This window comes from Caloenas nicobarica, chromosome 5 (genome assembly GCF_036013445.1).
Source record: "Caloenas nicobarica isolate bCalNic1 chromosome 5, bCalNic1.hap1, whole genome shotgun sequence".
Classification (NCBI taxonomy): domain Eukaryota; kingdom Metazoa; phylum Chordata; class Aves; order Columbiformes; family Columbidae; genus Caloenas; species Caloenas nicobarica.
Window position 1 is genome coordinate 8,139,616 of NC_088249.1, and position 20,961 is coordinate 8,160,576.

General features: G+C 39.2%; 1 protein-coding gene across 1 annotated transcript in view; it reads left to right on the plus strand.

Moving 5' to 3' along the window:
- NUDT14 (nudix hydrolase 14) overlaps window positions 1–19,639 on the plus strand; it is a 59,597-nt gene extending 39,958 nt beyond the window's left edge. Inside the window, exons 3-5 of the mRNA XM_065636206.1 lie at window positions 995–1,059; window positions 5,612–5,849; window positions 17,604–19,639. Of these exons, the coding sequence (XP_065492278.1) occupies window positions 995–1,059; window positions 5,612–5,849; window positions 17,604–17,844 (544 nt within the window). The 3' untranslated portion in view covers window positions 17,845–19,639. The remainder of the gene's footprint in view (window positions 1–994; window positions 1,060–5,611; window positions 5,850–17,603) is intronic.
- Window positions 19,640–20,961: the final 1,322 nt, after the last annotated feature.

Genomic DNA, 20,961 nt, shown 5'->3' on the forward strand with positions numbered 1-20,961 from the left:
CCATTGTTAACTCTAATCTATTGTGGAATTTGTAGAATAATGAATTAACTTTCCAGTTGCATACACTGAGGCATAACAAATGAGAGAATGCTGCCATGGTAATGAACAAAATATACCCTTGTTTTTGCAGGTTTTCATGACCTACCTCCTCAGAAGAGAGACTTTTGTCTGTGTTTGGTTTTGTTTGTTTGTTTTTATGGGAGTTTTTTTGTTTGTTTGTGGGGGTTTTTGTTGTCGTTTTTTGTGGGGTTTTTTTTGGTTGGTGTTTTTTTTTAACTAGTAAAATCCAAGAGTAATTTCAGTGAAAAAGACAGCAGGGAACATCGGTACTCCACACCTCTAGAACACCTCCGAATACTCAGCCTGTCAGGTTTCGCTATGATGTGTGTTTCAAACAATCAAAGAGGACAGGGGAAAGATTAAAATGTGACTTCTAAGCCACTGAATGCAGTAGCAGTTAAAACAGCTTCTGGTTAAAATCTGTACAAAATTGAAGTTGGATAGCGTCTGTTTTAAGGCCCAAGCTCAGCAAGTAGCCACAGACAGAAGATGCTCTGTGCTTATGCAGACGTCTCTGGCTCTGAATGAGACTAGGCCATGCTTAAGAGTTAGACTATCCTAATCTGGGACTGATATAAGGGAAGAAAATGTTTTTATTTTTATGGATTTTTTTCTTGTTAATACTACCTAATAGCAATGTTCCAGGAGTTGGACTTCTTTTTTTCTTTCTGTTGAGGAGGAGGAGTTGGTTGGTGGCTTCCTCTATCTGCATGGCAGGAGACAAAAGTGACTTCATTTGGGATAAATTCTCATGGACTTTGGGAACACAACCCATTATCTATCCTTCTTGATGGATTTTGGACAAAGATCTTGTTGTATTGTGGCTTTAGTAATAAATCTTCTTTGTATTTATGTTGTTAAGATGTAAGTTTTAATAGTTCTGCATTAATCCTTCATAAAGCATTGATCTTTTGGTTTTTATCTTCTTCCTCAGTGTGTCAATCCTGATCTTTAATACTTCTCGGCAGTGCTTTGTTGTGGTGAAGCAGTTCCGCCCAGGTAATCCTCTTTTTTTTTAGAGTTACTTTTGCTCTCTAGTGAAGCAAGCTTTTAAGGGTTTAGCAGTTAAAAGTTGATGCATCTGTGGTGATAAAAATCTTTGTTCTGTATTCTCTTTCTTTGTATGATAGCCCACCCTTTTCAGTTGGTCAGAATTCCTAACCAGGGAAATTTCCATTAGATGAAACGAATGATCAGGGTAGCCTTACATTCTGCTTTTGGACCAGTCATTGTCCTCTTTTGGATGAAATTACGAACAGCTCTACAATGATCAGGCAACAGATCGCTTTCGTTTGAAGTTCCTTCTTGACCTGTCTAGTATTTAGTAGGCACCTTCTGTGCAGAAGCTCTATTTTTTTTTTTTAATCTGTTATTGTGCATTTTATACTTGGGAATTTAAAATGAGGGAAATTCAGGACTACATGCTTTTTCATCAATACACGGACGGCTTCATTTTACCAGTTATTGTGAATTTAGGTTAATATACTACTTCTTTTTCTCAGTTTTTTGGATCAGTTATTTTAATTCAAAGCAATATTTACTTTCTGGAATTTAAAAATTAAATGCATATTCTCTGCATGTTAATTTAAAAAAAATCACAAGATATTTCACTGACTGTTGCTAAGAGACCATTTCAAGACTGTTCATGGTAGACTTCATGAGAAACTTTCTTGGGTGGTGTCATGCTGTCCCTTCTTACTGACAGTGATTGACAGGCCCTTCAGTGTTGTGCAGCACTGTTATAATGACAGCACATACTTCTCATGAAGCACTATATTGACTATTATAAATAGAAAGTGTTTTTTTAATTTGTTTATCAATAATACGATGTCTTATATTTGCCAGACGAATAAAATGGCTCATGTAGCTGTTGCTGTCTTTGAAGCAATCTTAGGCAGAAGCTTTCATATATGTACATATATATATATATATATATATACACGCATGTTCATTACATCATCCATATGGAAGTGTCAAATATGCCTCAAAAGACTGGGCCATTCTTGGAGTTAAAGTGTTCCAGAGGCTGGAGCTGCTCAGAAACCTGCCCTTGGGGACAGCTGTCAGTCAGACATCCCACAGCGGTTCAGTGATCGCAACCGTGCCCTGACATTACTCGCGTCACTATAGTTATATTTCCATTCCATGGTTACTGTCTGCCCTGGTGCCTGTTTTCCCTCTGGAGTCTGTGCTGCTTCTAAAATCGGTCGTCCCTCCTTGTTTGTCCATTCCCACCTTCCCTTCGGCAGCACCAGCCCTTATGCAGCCACAGCAGAGGTCTTATATGGCTGCAAACAGATAATTTTGAGGATTAAGCAGCTTACCTGACTGGCCTGAAAGAGTTCATGCGGGCTCGAGGGGTGGCAGGAGCGTGCAGCCGGGGTGAGGCAGACAGGACCATATTTTTCAGTGTATTGTGGGCTTAGATCTTCTTGAAGGAATCATTTGGAAAGAGCAGAGAGAAAAAAGTTACACGTATATCTCAATAGTTTCCATAGTAGTTCCTCAGCCATGACTGATTGGCTAAGGTCTTGAGGAATGCTCATTTTGGTAGTAAATTGACCATATTTTTCAAATATAGTAAAATAATGTGTTCTTGGGAAAGCCTAGGGTTAGTACCTATGAACACGTGCCCTGTTTTTTTCACTGTAATTATAATGACTTTTCAATGCATATGGTGTTTATTTTTGCATTGACTTAAAATAAACAGTATCAAAGATCTGAATCATAAACCATGTTCTCTTGCAGGAGATACAAAACAATGGTGCAATCAAAGAGAAATCAGAAGTTCAAAGAAAACATGTTCCCCAGTCAGCCAAACCCCACTAACTCCTCTGTCCGTACTGGTGTATCTTCTCTTTAGCGACAGCAAACAAGTCCCTGTATATGAGTCATCTAACAAGGCTGCTTTGAATCACAATTAAGATATTATTTGATGAGTTTGGTGAGTTTTGTTGAGCCATCTAACCTATGTCCCAGCTTTGTGGAAAGGAAGGCAAGTACATCAATTCTACGTCAGTTTCCACTCTGAGACTTCTTACAGCTGAGTGGCTCCGGGGTAATTAGTCAAGATGTTTAATTAGCACTAGATGGTTGAGTCCTCACTGTGCTGCTGTTCATTGCATGTGTCTGTTCTGACCAAAGCAGCGTAAGCCATCGGAAGACAAGAGAGCAGTCAGACAGGTGGGTGATGGTGCTGGGAGCTGAGTTCTTGCTTCTAGTTGCTGCTCTCCAAACTCTTTGTGCATTTGCAATAAGCTGACAACCCATGATGAGGAAGAGGAGAGCCACAGGTTTCCCTCCAAGAGCGTGCCTGAGCCAACAGACCATAGAGAGCTTTTCCATCCAGTACTTTATCTCCTCTGGTGCATCACCTGTGCAGTCAAATTTTTCACCTTCAAAAGAGGTATGGGGGCTCTTCTGTTCCCTGATATTAGCAGGCAGCTTGGTTTTCTAGGCTTATCTATGAGAGATAAATTGAGCTTGAACCTTTCCGAACCTGTTGATAATGAATTCATATGGTGAAGCCTTGGTGAATGCTCTAATTTTTGGACTCTTAAAGTGGCTGGTACCACCTCTTTTCTTCCCTATCTGCAGAGAAAAGCTGTTAGTGTGCTGTGAGTGTTGGCTTTGCTCTGAAGAGGACCGCTGGATTGAGTCCTTTTGGGAATGTAGGTTTTGAGCTCGTGGAGCCCAGTTGTGCCGAGGGAGAAGGGGAACAGCAGGTGCCTGCCGGAATGACAGGATGGGTTTCAGGGCTTCAACAGGCTTGTAACAGAGAGAGTTATTATATTTTAATCACAATTTCATATCTCTGTATCCACACTCTTACCTGCGCCCTGTTTTGGTGCCCAAGTCCTTTACTAGGATGCATGCATTGTTCCTTTTTGTATTTACCGATATGGGTAAGTCAATACAGAAAAAGCAAAACAATCTTAAGAGTATTTGGCTCATCTCAGAGAGATTTGGAGGTAGTTGTCATTTATGATAACTGTCATAGCTTTTAGAAGTTCTTGGAATAATGACAAGAGACACCCTTTAAGGATCTGTCCTTCAGACTCTGCACAGAATTTTTTTTTTTTGTTGCCTTCTTTCTGCATTTTAGAAAGGAAACCGAGCTCTAGTCATGCTTTTCAACTAAGAAATGAAAGCTCCTTTCCTTAAATGTTGGAGTCTCAAAGGCTTAGCTGTACCTACTGCAAGCAGCTTCAAAAGTTTTAAATTCTGGAGAAAAATTAATTTGGGGGCAAACTTCTGCATTTCATCTTTATTTTCAGACTGATCTTAACATCTCCCTTTCAGGTACTGATCTTGCTGTACTACACTTCTGAGGCAAGATGTGTTAGAGAAGCAGTCTAGGCACAAACTTCTGGGGAATAGACTCTTCCCCCAGAGACCAAGTGCTTGAGAAGTCACTGTGGTACTTTTATGAGGCAACATTTCTGTAGGGACCTTGTTGTATATCACAATTTTAAGAAAGAATAAGCTAAATCAAATAACCAGAAGAACAAAAAGTCGATTGAACTTGAGCTCTTTTATATACCAGTCTGTAAGATTTGGAATGGCAGATAAAAGAATCTCATTTTAAAACTATTTTATACGTGTATGAAATCTGTATGTAAAATATTTTAATGAAATAAAAATAATTTCAAATTTTAAAATACTTTTATTCAGGATGTTTTATAATGCTCTCGTGTCAACCTTTCATGAAAAGCAAAGTGATAGGTCTAAGGAAATTTCAGAGAAGAAACGTGGGATTATACCTTTAAACTAAAGTTAGAATGATTGGAATTGTCGGTAGTGATTCTCTGTGTGTTAACGTCCAGTCCTGCAGTTCTCACTCAGGCAAAATTTCTGTTGACATCAGTGAGAGGTTTCGCTTAAATAAGGACTAAAATCTAGCATTTGCACTTTCTTTAGGAGTGCATTACAGTGGCAGCTGTTTGTAGATTAATTCAAGAAGTTTTTTTCAGACTCCATACAGGAATCTGCACAAGGAACTACATGTTCAAAAGAGGAGGTTTTTTTGGTTTTTTTTTTTTAGACAAACATACATGCTTTTCATACCCTTTCTAAATAACAGCTGAGTTGACAGGCTGAAAGACTCATCATTGTGCACATGGTACATAATGTGCAACCCATCTTTCATAGTTTAAATTAAATCCTGATATCCACATTGCCCAGCAAATGAAAGCTGTTTGGACCTTCTGGGATTTAGATTTCTTGGATGAACTAGCTTCCACATATATATATTTAAGGTGTGCTTGAACTCATTCCAAACGAGGGAAGCACAAATAGACTTTAAAGAAGAATTTCACAGACATGGCAAGAGAACCTTTGTTCTCTAAAATTCCTATTTTGGTGTATCATAATTTTAACAGAAAACACAACTGAATGCATTTCTACTCTCAAGTGCTCTGATGGTTATAAATTCCCAGGCAGAATTAGTTTGTGCTGTCTTTTTTTCTATTTAATATTAATAAAATTAATTAAAATGAAATTAAACAAAAACCACAATGAAACTCCCTTGGTTTTGTTTTTGATTTTTAAGCTGTTTACATGTGTGAAGTAGAAAGGCATCATCCCGAAGTCTTTCGGGATCAGGACAAGGAGAGCTTCTCTCGTCTAGCGGATCCCTTACCTGCTGCGGTAGGAGTGACCTACGAACTCTGCGCTGGCATCATAGACAAACCAGACCTTTCTTTAGAAGAAATTGCATGCGGAGAAGTCTTAGAAGAGTGTGGCTATCGTGTTCCTGTTACAGAGCTACAGAGGATCACTTCTTACAGGTAAACAGCAGTATGTTGAAACACTGCTTTTTGTTGTTTCGCACATTTCTGAAGTGGCTTGAATGTACATTAATGTTCCCTGTTCCCTTGTTTAAGCAGTGTGTTGGAGGAACGCGGACATCTGAAAGTCTGTGAAAGGTGTAATTTTCTGCAAGTGAGAGTAGTATTTACAGCAACTTAAGGAATTATAAATTCATAATTATGGGATTGAATTCCAAGTAAGAATGATACTGTTGTGATTTGTTCCAGAAACTATTACAACTGTGAAAAGTTGCACTGGGCTCTTAAGAGCAGTTTGTTGCAGTGCAAAAATACAGCCAGTCTTTATCAGATGTTTTCCATCTCTGATCTTTATTATTCTGATTAACAACAGAAGTTGCCCAAGATGAAATCTGATTTACCATTAACATAACTTTGTAGAAGCATGAGAACTTGCACCGTTTGATCTAGATATTAGATAATATTTGGGCCATAATTAAGGCTTCTTTGAATTGGAATAATGTTACATATGAAGATTTTGTCGATTTGACTGTGAAAATTTTTACGTTATATTTTTTATAGGGTTTTAAATAGTTATTGGAAAAGATTTTAATATGTTTTAATACATATCTTAGGAATAAGAGAAAAACAATATGTAAGAGGAAAAATAGTTGTTGGAGGGGAAAAAAAAAATCCCTCAGGAGAAATTTCAGAGTTTTAATCCCATTATATCTCCTCCCCAGCTTTTACTATTGTTATCCAAAATGTATGTATGTTTGTATTTTACAGAGAAAGCAGGTTTTTTTACTTTCTTTATTTTGCTTGACATCTCCATTGAACTAGGCCCTGTCATTGGTTTTTAATTTGGGAATTGAATACAAATCCACAGCTGTCAATCCTGGCAAATGTTATTTCCTGCTGGATTAACAAGCAGTGCTTCTGTCGAGGGGAGGGGGTGAATCACAGGAGCTGTCTCTTACAACTCCTTGAAACTAGATTGTTCTACTGAAAGAAAAAGTGCCTGCTGGATTTATGAGCAAAAAAAGGTCTATAGAATTTCCCAGGCTGGGTGACACTTGACAGGCCACAGCATGCAGATATATACATATGTAGATGTACATACGTATGTGCATATAAGCACAAAATAGGAAGAGTGGAATATAATTTCTGTAGCTGTAGAAGTTTGTAGCTTCAGTGTAGAAATTTGACTCAACATTAATGATTTATATCTGGCTAAAAAGCCGTATATTTTTTGGTTTATAAATGTCTTTGTGTCTTACAGGTGGTTGTTTTCTCTGTTGCCTTTTTTTTTTTTTTAATTGCACTGACTTGCAAAGAGAGTATACAATTGGAGTTCTCTCTGTTGAGACCCATGCAAAGGGCACTTAAAATGTTAATCCCCCAATCCTGCTTTGTATATGTAGGCACAGCTTTCTACCCATGGAGATACATGCTGAAGTCAGAAGGGCCTGTATAGTATTTACTTTTTTAGATTAATATGAGAAGCTGAAGCCTCCAAGATTCTATTTTACAGATTCTTTTGTTGGACTTCCTGTGCTGGAATTGTATTCCAAATGTTATGGTCTTCCTATTAGGAGTGTCCTGTTCTTCCTTTAGCCAGACTGGCATGGTCTGATCCTAGAGGATCTGATGCAGACAGGAGGTAACTTGTTGCCCTATGGTCTGCTAAGGACATTTGTTTTCTGTAATGGCTATGTTACATATAAGAATTGCTGGGGTTTTTCTAAGTGTAACAGGTTTTTCTAAATGGTTTATGCCATTTCATGCTGTGACTATCAATACAAAGCATTGACATAAAGCGCTACATTAGTGCATATGCACCCCATTAATAATTACAATACAGCACACACTTCTATTATTATCTGTCATCCCAGTGATCCATGTAATAGTTGTTCTACATTATTAATTGATCCAGTACATCAGATCAGAGAGAAGCCTTAGAAAACAGAATTGGATGGAATTTGGGGAGGATCTCACCTAGACTGCTCTTTTTCCAAAGATCACACTCAGCCAGGTTTAAATCACTTCTGAAAAATGTGCATCTGTCCTTTCTCTAAAATCTGATCATTCCATAGCTCCTCTGGGCATTCTGAAGTGTCTAACAATCTGTACCATTAGCAAGTTTTTCCTCATGTTGTGCCTCAACTTTCCTTTCTTCTTTTCTAGCCTGGGACTTACTACCCTGTTCCCAGTGGACATGAAGTACTTCTGCGCACTCCATGTATTTGTTTCACCACATCTCCCCTTTATTTTATTTTTGCCTCTGCAAAACTGTCTTAGTTGACTTAAGCTTTCTCTTTAGACCATGTTTTCTAGCTGTCTGACCATTCCTTCTGCTGTCCTCTCCCTTCTCTCCATCTGGTCTTCATGTTTCTTAAAAACATGGTGCCCAAGGTGGAGCACAGTATTTTAGCGGGGGCTTTGCTAGTGCCAGAGTGGAAGCATTATTTCCCTACTCGCACAGGTGATTTTGTTTATATGCTGTAGTTTGACGTTCACCTTCTTTGCAGCGGCACTATGTTGATGATTTGTGGTCCACAATGCCTTCCCTATCTCAAAATTATTTTCTGCAGCAATACTGCACTGTCGTTCACCTCCTGTCTGTATTTGTGCTGTTCATTATTCCTGCCTGAGCACAGAGCCTTGAGCCTGGCTTTACTGAATTCCACTCTGTTTTTTCAGATCACTTCTCCAAGTTATTGGGATGATTTTGAATTCTAATATTCATCTCTAGCTTCCTATAAATAATCTACCTCAGCTGTGCTACCTGCAGTCTATATTACAACATGTAAGCTGTAAAACAAAATATTGAATTGTATTGAATGGAGGATAGTCCCCAGTGGAGTCCTGTTCAGCTTGTGTTTCCAATTTGACAGTGATATCCATTCCATGAGTACCATTTTGATACTTGTTTTGTACCTATTTCAGTTTCTTCAATTTCTAAGTATATCGTGATCTCCTAACTTCTTAATGAAACTGTCACATTAGATAGCATTCAAAGCCCTGATAAGCTGAAGTTATATTGGTTGTGTTGCTGCCTCTATCCACAAGACCTGTTATACTATTAGAGCCGATATTAGTTTGACTGCACTTGATACATTCCTGACAAATCTGTTAGCTGTTATTCCTTTCTTGATGTAATTAAAATCACATTAAAATATTTAGATAACTATAATTAATAATTACTGAGTTAAGTCTGCTGGATTTTTGTAGATAAAACCTCAGAGTTGTGTGCACGGTGAGAAGGCCTTTGTACAAACAAGGGTTTATGGGTCGTTACCTTTTGGTCTGAAAGGAAGGAGTTGTCTTGTATTCCTAATGACACCACTTTCTGGAATCATGGTCATGAGAAGGAAATTGCTTGACTGGAATAAAAGCAGGACTTGAGCTAGACCTGACAGAATGACATGTAAAGCAGAAGACACATCAAATATAAAGGGAGAAATAGATTTGGGCTGGGGAGGTCAGTGCAGTTCTGTGGCTAATGGGTTGAGAAGGGGAGGTCATGGCCAATGTGTAGGGAGAACGTCGAGCAGGGAGAAAAATGGAATAGAAGATCCTCAAGTAGAAAAGGGGGAAGAAGCGATGAAGGAACAATGCAGAAGCATGGACTGGGAATTAAATAGACTCAGGAAAGTGCATTCATGGTGGTTGTGAAGAAACCTCTTTAAACACAATGAGGAAAGTACCAATGTGTTCAAGCAGAATGTCGTTCTTAAGCAGTGGATGCAGTAAAGATTGGAGTAATCTGAAGACAGTATTTTTGCCTTTTTTTTTCCTCATTATTAGGCCTTGCAGCAGTTGTTTGGGGGAATTTGTTTTTTTAATGTTTCTAACCAGAAAAGGTTAACTACACTACTACTACAGGTATTTCAAAATCACATACAAACAAGTTGTTGAACCCCATTCTTAAGCTTTGTCAGATCTCCTGTGACATGATACACACCAGATAGAAGTCAGGCACTGAATTATCAGATCTCAGATGTAATTAACCTGAATGATCCACAGAGTAGCTGTGGAGTCAATGAGAAATCAGGAAAGAAGCCAGGAGTCGGGGAATTTGCGCTGGTTGAGCAAGAGTCTTAGGAACAAGTTGTTCCAGCAACAGGAGGACAGTGTGGCATGGGTGAATGAAGGAGACTGGACTGGGGACAGATAATGAGAAAGACAAACATATTAAGAGGGACTTGATTGGAGGAGGTCAGAGGAATCACACATTGAAGAATTAGAAATATCTGTTCCTATTGCAGAAAAATGCTGGCCAGAAGGTGAGTTTCAATGCAAATGGTTCATTTTGCTGTGTAGATGGAGGCAGGAATCATCCTGAAAAAAACCTCCGTAATCTCTGTGGTGTTTTTCCTCTTCTCCTCATGGCTACACAAATTGCGACTTTTGTTCTTAGCACACGACTTGGTCCTCGTCTTGGTATTACCAAAATTTCAGTTTCTATTCTGGCAGCAAATAACCCACTTTTGGAGGTTTCCCGAAAGTTTTGCTGCCTACTGGTGAGTTGAGTTCTCATCAGCTATATGTATGACTTCAGTCAAAAATGACATAGATGGTAGATGGAATGGGGGGATAGGAACCATTTAGATCAATAATAAAATGAAGTTAATACTATCGTAGCATAATTGTAAACTGAGGCTTCATGAAAATGATTGTCAGTAAAATTGTTCATTTTCAGAAGCTCTAAAACAAATCTGTGAGCTTCCCTCCAGGGATTTTATTTTTTTCTCTAAATGCAAAATCTTGTAAATGAATTACTTTAGACTTACTCATATATCAGATATAACAAATTTTCTCTCCATCATAGTATCCGAGCAGTTTTCAGTTCGGATCCCATGCGAAATTCAGCTGTGAGTTAGCTTCTTAGACTGAAGTACTTCCAGCTATCTTTCATGAGACTTATTTCTTTACAATACAGGGGCAGGAAAATATATTGTTGTTGTTGTTAAATATGTTATTATTGCCATTGCAACTGACAGTATTTTCTTTTAGTTCTTGAAATGTTTGGTCTTCTTGAAGAATATTTATTAAATTATTTGGACTTAAATAACACTTTAGAGCATCAGGATAAAGTTGAAGCAGAGCTTCTGGTTCTGCTTTCTTTTCCCTTCATTCCCTCTTTATTTTCTCCCAGAGGTTGTAATAAACTCTTGGCTATGAATTGGATACAATAGGAGCTGCAGATTCTCACCCCGCTACAAAAAGATCAGATGGATTAGTTTAAGGGCCTAACTGTATTAACATACGTACTTACTTTAATCTTCCTACATTTGATTTTTCTCCAAAAGTATACAACAAAGAAGAGTATTCACAGAATTAATATTGGATGTTCCAATTACTGTGCTATGGCTATTAGCCCCCATGCAATGAGGTAAAAATGGTTTGTATTCCCAGGTTATTATGTAGAAAGAATAATAGCCTTGAAAATGTTGGAGTGCATTATAATTAGAAAGATCACCTGCTAGTACACCTGTTGGGTGATGGCATAATGTAAAATAATTTTATGTTAATTACTTCTCTGCTTTTCTCCTGCACCTGCTGCTTATAATGTCAGAAGTGTACAAAGGTCCTAAGAAGTGACAATAGGAGCTGCATGTCACTGTTCATCAGTTTACATGTTGCATGTCTAAATAGATCCTGATTTTGGCATAAATAACAGAGATTTGTCTTGCATTTATTTGTAAACATGAATTATGTATTCACTATACACTCAAATTCTGCACCAAAATGGTTTACATCTCAGAAAAGGATATACTGCATTTAGGAATTTTCACATTAACTTTGTCAGATTAAACCCCAAAATTGTATTTCTCTGTTGATAGGAACAGGTAAATGTTGATTGTTTATAGATTTTATAGTTGTTAAATATTAAGAAATTATAACAAATTTAGCTTTTAATTTCTGTCTATCAGAAATCTGAGTTAAACTGATAGTTCTTCACAATGATAAGTCAATTTATTTGTTCCCCACTTTGCAGCAGAGGAGTGGAGTATAAGATATTGTTTATTTTCTCGTACATGTTCTTTCCTTCAAATTAAAAATGTAGTATTGATGAATGTAATAGTTGTGTATGTAATAATTGGTTGGCACAGATGAGCACCCAGGCATGAGAAGAAGGGAAAGCTAATCTTGAGTACATGCTTTGAATTTTGGCCCTGCTTACAGGTGTGCACACGTGTGTGCCTGCACACGTGTGTACCTGCACACGTGTGTACCTGCACACGTGTGTGCACACACTGCGCTTGAAGGAGAAACTCACCGTTACCGGGCATTGGCAAACATAGGGGGTGGACTCAACCTCACTTGTGGCTTTTAGGCACTAAGCAGCTTTTTTTCTTTCAAGCAATAAGGTACTGTTACCCACTTATGACAAAAATACATACATGATATGTCTTTATTCTTATGAACTTAGATATGACAAGTGAAAGGTCCCATTTTTGTGAGTGCTTCTTCATATGCCACATATTTCCTCGTGCATTTAATAAAAGGGAAGAGCTAAATGGAGGTTTCGTGGTAGCTACTATTGACATGTTTCAAAACCAGACTGGAGTGACAATCTGTCTCTTGTGTTTTCCCTGGTCTAAGGAGGAAGTAGATCGAAAATCCTCTAGTTCCAGCCTGGGCAGGGGTGAGGAGAAGCACTTCGCAGCCGTTCTGCAGAAACTGCTGCTCCGCTGGGCTGTCGCTTACAAGTGTGTTGCCCACAGCTTTGAAAGCCACAGCATGATTTAATCACAGTGTTTGAGTGGGTTTCTTTTTTAGATGAAATATGGGAATGCAGCGTACAATCTTGTCTTGATGTGTTAAACTTTAAGTTACTATTGTGATGAAAACCATACCACTTCGGTATCCTTACTTTGGCATGCTTACATTCTTAGACTTGCTGTTGTCAGAGGTAATGGAGGTTTCTAATTGTCTCTGAAGCTAAAAGTTTAGTGCCTAGACTTTTGGTTTTAAAAATCTCTCTCTGTTGAAGTTACAGGGTTTGTGAGCTTAAGCTCTAATAATTTGACAGAGACTATTTGTCAGCCAAGTTAATTGGAACAACTATAAACTGCTTATAAGAAACTGATGCTCATGATAATGAGAGGAGAAAAACAGAGCCGTGTTTTGTGCAGATCATTTGCATTTGCCCCACAGTGGTAAATAAGAGTCAAGCACCACGCAGACACATCAAAATACATCTGGAACAATCAGCTAGGTCAAGCCAGGCTTAGTAGGTCTGGGTCAGTATGAGCCATGACGTGCCTGGTCTGGGCAACATGGTGCAGAACCTGCGGAGCGAGAACGAAGCCCCAAGTCCCACTGAGGGCTGGTGCTGCGAGTTCAGACCCTGCTCGCCCTCCCCCAAACCAAACCTCTCTTGCACTGGGGAGACACCTTTATCAGGAAGGTGGTTTTCCCAGGGTGAAACTCATCACTGGCAGTTCGGGTGTGCTGACCCCTGTGATTTCCACAGATGCAAAGCTAATGAATAGAGCTGTAATCTGTTAATAGGTGACTCATTTCAGACCATGCCAAAAGTGTTTTATTCGTAATGCGAAATACTAGGGCAAGGAAGAGTGTGTGTCACAGACTTGGAATAGAGGAGAAAGGTGGCAGAAAAAGGAATATAATTATGAATAAAGGCACATCAAAATTCCTTAAACATCATACTCTGCAAGTAAGTGTGCAAAAGCATAGGAAGTTCCTAGTGACAAATAGACCTGAAAACATAATTGCAGCCTGTGGCCTGTGTAACAGACCCACCTCACTCTCTCATCTCTTTCTCCTCCAGCCCCAGTACCCAAAATCACTGAAATGAACACATATTTTCTAAGTATGTGTGTTAAAACACTTCATTACTTCAACCAGATGGAAACTAAGAATGGCTTCAAAGCAACAAACCTACTAACTTTTGATTTCTACGAAAGTCAAAGGTACTAAGACACGTGAGATGTCAATAGCATTGATTTTTGGACAATGTTCTAAGGACAGAGAGTCTAATATTTAAGAGTCTGGAAATGTTGTGGAAGACAGCAGTAGGTAATATGGGAGAAAATTTAGTAAAGGGCATTCCATGTGGTTCCATGCAAAAATGATTAACCTGCACAGTATGCCAGAGCATTTAGAGAAAGAAATATCAACTAAAAAAAGGTAAGAAATGAATTAAAGTATAGTCCTGTATCTTTCAACCTCTTGCTGAAACCATTGAAACAGATATGTAGTAGACAATAAAAGCCGTGAATATGTACATAAACAATGTCATGCAATAGTCTCCAAAGTCACCTGTCTAAATAGTGAGGGGATTCTAAGTAGTCTTAGAAACATTAAGTTTGCTGGTTTTTGGGGGGGAGAGTAGAATAGAATAACATGAGTATTAATACCAGCACTCTTTGATTTTATTTATCACTCATTTGAAAGTTTTTAGTAGTTTTTAATTAATAACTCATTGCAAAGTTGCACCAGAGCAATACAAGTTAGGCAATCAAATTAGAAAGAATGAGCATGTGGGTATGTCCTCTCTTGACTACATATTGTTGCAATTTTTTCATTGGTTTCTGTGGCAAATGACGATAGGCCAGCGTATGTGAATAAATGCCATAACTTTGGGCATGTAATGAAGGAACGACATTGATGTCTGGTGCTTTCCTCTTTTAAAGTATATTCAGTGTAGTAGCCACTCTTGATGTAGTTAGTTCACAAGGAAAGAAACGCTGATTTATGTAAATACAATGGAATAATGGTATATTTAAATCACTCCATGATATTTGAGCTATAGTGGCAAGAAACTGAATCTCATGGTGTAGCACCTCAGGAAGCAGCAGTTCTCCTTTATTTTAAAGAAAAGATGTGCAGAAAGTGAACTCCTGTGATTTCCACAGATGCAACTATCACATAAGTAAATGGTCACAAGTGGTATAGAAGGAGATTATGCTGGAAATATTCAAGCCAGAATGTTCTTATAGAAGGACATCTAAAATAAAGTTTCTCTGGTTTTGTATATAACCTTTACATAATTTCAGGTCGACATGGGTATACTCAGTTTAAGAGCATTTTCATTCTCCAGGTGGGGTACCGCAGATGAAGCTTGGACTTGACACTCGTCAGAAATAACATTAAATATATTATGCATAGTGCTGGGTGTTTTTCATAGTACCTGTGGAGACTTGCAAACCATATTCTTTGTCTTGCGAATTTTACAGTATAAATCAACACGCATTTTTTATTCTTATTATCAGTTACCAAAAAAACCCCTATCTCTGAATCCCAGGCTTCCTATGTTTATTTAATTATTAAAACCACAATTCTTGCAGAAACGATTGAAGAACAAGTAATCACTATATAGAGAGAAAAACAGATCTTGATCTCTAGTTGTTTCTTTAAAAAAATCATTTCTGCCTCCTCACACAAGAAAAAAAGAAGGAAAAGAGGGAACGAAAAATGAACAAACAGCATACTATTACATCACAAATACGTTCTCTCAGTGAGGCTCCTGTAGCTCCGATGGCGAGGGTGGGTAACACCCAGGGGACTAAGCTGAGGGAGACCAGTCACCGAATGGCCAGAGCTTAAATAGCCAGCAGTGAAGGGCTCTGAAATAGATCTGTTTGCTCTTAGTATTGCATTTCCAATGCTGCTTTTTAACATTATGTATTATTGCTTGATAATACCAAGAAAAATATATTGTATTTTAACACAAGGGGAATCTAGTAAAGTATGCATTATCCTCATGGCAGAAAGGGCACTGGTAGCACATGAGCATAAAAAAAAGTTGTTCCAACTTGGGTGAGCTGGTTGCTGATAGCAACTTGATGAAAAATGAATCTACCTTACCTTTGTAATGAGATTGGAATGATTAAGCCAGTATGGTGGGCCCAGTCTGCAACTCCTGCTGCTTTCCAAGTCCACGTTTGTGTTGTGCTGTCTGCTGGCCGGATCTGCAGTTGGGGTGAGATGGACGGCAGCACGGCCGGGGAACAGCATCGCTCTGCCGGGCACGTTCCTGCTGGGGAAGGGACAAGAGAGGGTGGCACAGGGAGTCCTGAGAAAGACACTTGCTCTAGTGCCAGTGGCACGTAGCAGTTGTGGATGATTGTCAGCCCTGGATGGCTCTTTCATAGGCAAACCATCTCTGGTCATCAGAATAGATGGTCATCTACTCTAGGTGAAGCTGCTTTAGCAGGCGGGTTGGACTGGATGATCTCCAGAGGTCCCTTCCAACCCCAGCCATTCTGTGATGGCATACAAATACCAAGGATGGTGGCTGCAGAAAAGGGGTCCTCGGGGAAAGGAAATAGCAGGTCAGATTGGCTGGGGAAGGAGATCATGGACTTTGGTGAAAGTGGAAGAGAGAGGGAAAACTGTCGGTCTGGCCTCTTGCTGTGTCTTAGTAGGTCACATTTTGTTGGTTAAAGTGTATATCAAAAAACCCGCTGCTGACACTGAAATAAGGTTATGAGCCCAGAATAAAAGAAATTCTGTAGGAGCCTTCCAACTTCCTGGAAGTGCTGAAGATGGTTACATTTCCCTGCTTGGATATACAGGAATTATCCTGGAAGGGTGAAACATCTCATCCAAAGTCACAGAATATATAAGTAGTAATTTTAGGAAAATAATTCACTAGTTCATTCCCTATTTTGTGTTTAAAAAAAGAATGTAGATTGATGTAAGAAACCAACTTCCATAATCACTATTCGTTCTCCAAAAAAAATAATTGCCAGTGTTCTTAGAAAACTGAGACAAATGATTAATTCCTGCTATGGGGTGTGATTTGTCGTGGATTAACTGAAAGATTTAGTTGACTAATGGTTTGGTAAGTATGGATATACACTCTAAGATCATAACACTGCTACAAATCTTAGAATCCTCTGCATGCATAATAATACAGAAGCTAATTTTTTAGCTTGCCCTAATGCCTCATTCATAGTTCCAGTGAACTTCGGATGCAGATTAATTGTGAAAAGCTGCTTGTAATCATGTAAAATAAAGAAGTTGCGATTACGATGTGAATATTTTCTTGGAAGGACTACAGGAGCGGATTATGTACTTATCCTTTATTTAATAATACCTAAATTAAATAGTCCTAAGGAAACAGAGGATTAACAAATAAGAAGTATAATACACTGTGAGGCTGAATTACTTCAGATACATTTGTGCTTACAGTGGTCCATTTGGGTCAAGGCTAAAGTTCAGGAAGGATAGAGGAAAACTCTCAGGCTGCCTTTCTGTTCCTGTCCATGACTAGAGGACTCCAGCTGTGAGTGGACATAATCTTCTTAATAGCAAAAAAATCTAAATATTTATGTAAAAACAAGCCAACAAATGCAGCATGATAGCATACAGATACACTGAGCAGCTTCATTCTGTTTGTAAATCTCTGTGAGTCATGGTGCAGTCCAGCTCTCACTAATGTTAGTTGAAAATACTTCTGTTGACTTCAGTACATGTAGAACAACAGTTCACCAATTTGAACACTTTTTATTTTCTCCCAAACTCACATTTTTTCCAAAGCTGCAGAATATATTTGAAGACAGACCATTTCATATGCAACTGTATGCACAAATGTTGGTATTTCTGCATGAAAGTTGCCATCAATTTCTGTATTAATGAAATTGCATTTATTGGTTCTAAATGACATTAGCAGAGAGCAAGGACATGCATTTTGGTGTCGCTTAGTGACACCAGTGAAGGACCCCCATTTCCATTCCTAGTTCCTAGCTACCTTCTTTTTATCTAAAACAAAGTTTAATCTCTGCTTTTTTCCAGGTCTGGAGTTGGCGTGACAGGTTCTAGGCAGACGTTATTTTATGCAGAAGTAACAGACCAGATGAGAACTGGTGAAGGAGGTGGCCAGCCTGAAGAAGGAGAGCTGATTGAAGTTGTAGAAATACCTTTAGAAGACTCCATGAAGTTTGCTTATGACGAGACTCTCCCGAAGACGATGGGTGTCATCTTCAGCTTCATGTGGTTCCAAAACAACATAGCACCCAAGCTACCAAAAAAATAAAGCACCGTGATTTTAAGAAAAGCTTTCCCGATGGGTACGGAAAACTGCAAATCTGCCTGTATTGGTCAACTCAACTTTTCACTGAGCGAATCTTTCTTGAAATAAATTTGGAAGTAGAATCTGAATTAAAATCCTGACCTGATTTCCATCACTAGCACATACTTATTGGCTTCACTGGGGCAAGGATTTGCCTCTGAGAGGTGAATGTTGATTTTTGCGCCAACGCTCAGTAAATGTGTCCAGTTCTCCTGTTTCATGGCACTGCTCTTCCACTGTTCTGAAAAGTTGCTCAGGACCTCAGTGCAGCTGCTGTACCAGCCTGTCGCTGTGGTCTGTACGTACTGGCAGCTGTGTATTCACTGCAGTTTCTGGTATTTTTTTGGGGGGAGGCAGCAAACCTTAGTAGTCACAGATATCCTAACGAGGTTTCTGAGTTCTGCACAGCCTTCAGGGAGCGGCTTTTTCCATGGTGTGTAGCTCCTGCACAGAGGAAACGTTTGCATTTCTGAACATGCAAACCTTTATTTCATCAGCAAACATGTCTGTAAATCCTCCTGCTAATGTGTCATTTTGACAATAGACCAGCTGTAAGATTATGTGCTTCTGTTTGTTCCCACCACAATGCTGAGCAGCAGTGATAGTGTTAGAGGGATGAATGATGGGTGCTGCTACTGGGACATATGCTTCTTTGTTTGTTTTATGAGTAATACTTGATTAATTAGATCAAACTTTGTTCTCTAGAGCGGGACTTGAGAGGACAAATTCTTTTAATTTGACTCTGAGGTGACTAATACAAGTGATTTCTCTGAGGTGTTCTGTGGTTTCAGTTTCCTTATTGCCCAAAAGGGAAGAATGGGACTTACCCCTCAGATAACACTCCTGCAAATCTAATGATCAGAAATGCTTTATTGAGAGGTTTTATCGTCATTCAAGCAGTTTACATTGAATCCCGTACAACCCACACAGACATACTGAGAAACATAATTTGATTTAATAAAGTGATCTAATTCAAATGTATATTATTTGTTTGATCTGCATAGTTTAGACATGGGCTATTTGTCCTGTGACACTGTTAAGAGCATGAATGAAAGAGAATCAAGTCTAGCAATTTAATTATGCAGTGGTTTATGTTATTCACCGAGTTAAAATTAATTAACATGACTACATTATATGTGCTTCCAGGATTACTGAGGTACTAAGTATGTTTAGAAGATGAGTGCTGTGAATATGCAAACTTTCATATAACAACTGGAATAAATGCAGTACAGATGCATGATGGTATCCAGTGGCTGATTTAAAATAGGTGTATAAATAAATATTTTTTTTTTAAATGCTTGAAAAATTAATACTTGCTGGTTCACCTACTGGCAGGGAGGAAAGATCCTTGGAAAACCACTGGTGAAAAAGCAGCCAGTCAGACACCTTTTGTGAAAGTGCAGACACCTTTGTTTTGAACTGTGCCTGAACTGAGTTATCATGAAAAGCAAATAAATTCTGTCTGTCTGATGTATTTACACTGGAAGGTGTTTCAGGGCAGGGTCTCCGCTGCTCTACGTCTTTACAGTGTCTCATACAATGTGTCCTGATTGCTGCTGAGGCCTTTACGAACTGCGGCAACATGTATAATAAATAATGTCTTTTATTCCAGGCTGTAGTTACCAAAGCATCTATTTGATTCCATCAAATTCTTACACAGAAGCTTGTTGACTTATTTAGTGTCAAGCTAATAAGCGTGTGTGTATTCATGTCGAAAGCTGGTTTTGCTGCATAATGCAGTAATTTGGAAAAATAAATTGGTCTAGTGGAGGGAGGGCGTCAGAGTTTGGAACTTTTCAAAGCAGCATTTATGTATTTATACTGTTTGCCCCAGAATTACAAATGGACAAAACTCCACTTCTAATGAGGCTCTTCATGCGATGCTGAGAGCTTTACCCCGTCAGACATTCCCTCCCCTGCCGCATCCAGGACCTGGAGCTGGTGCTTCCCAAGGCACTGACGTGGCATTAACGCCCTTGGTGAGAGCCCGAGGCTTTGACCTACACGTGTGGGTGACAAGCGTTCGGGAGGTGATTTGTCAGACTTAATACACATTTCACACATTAGTCTGCCTAGAAATGCCTTCAAATCTCAGCACCCTCATTCGGTTTGGACTCATCAGACCACCGTGGAGGAGGCAGGTCGGCCACCGCTGGGTCTGTTGTGCCACCATGAAATGTGCACGTCACCAACTACAGGCTGCCAGGGAGAGCACACGGCCGTACCCGGGACAGGGGGAGGATGAAGGTCCTAAAATCTCTGTGAGCATCACACAGCTGGTGCCAGCCGGTCGTGCCTTGGCTGCACGTCTTGGAGCTGGACGGTTTGAACCTCACGCGTATTTTGCCCGGCATTGTGGCCGTCCCTCTAACGTACTGTCCCTCCCCGAGAGCCTGTGGCTTGGGGGCGTGCCAAGGGCAGTGCCAGACTTGCCAAAATCTGGCCCAAAGCACTGCTGCTGGTCAGCAGAAGGCTGTTCCTCATCACTCAGCAGGGTGGAGGGCTTGCAAGTTGGAGGTGCCTGAGGTCCAAAAGGTTTGAAATTGCAGAAGAAAGGGGGCTTGAACTTTTTTTTTTTTTTTTTCCAAAACAGTACATAATTTATATTCATGAAAATAAAACCAGAGCAATTCAGATGCTGCTTCTCTCATCAGGGCTCATTTCAAAGATCACAATTAGAGCAAATCTGATATATGGCGGCCAAGCCCAGGCAGAAAAAGAGTGCTTCTAATGGAAGCTTGAAATCACATCTGTGTTTTAGATGTGTCCTTCGGACGTGCCTATGTTCAGAGAAAGCAGACAGTTCAGAACAATACAGGGTCCCTATTTGCTGCTAATGAATACTGACTCCAGCCAGCAAAACTCTTATCTGATCTCATCCAACCACCTCCATGAGATCAGCATCTTTCTTTTAATAAGTATAATCGAGTGACCCACATTTAAAAATCAAATCTTAGCATCTCTCATCTTTATGATGTGGCTTTGGGATATAGAGATAATCTAATGAACCTGAAATTATGACTCAGGCTTCTAGCAAAGCCTGAAATTACAAGATCTTGAATGTAATGTCGCTGTCAGGAT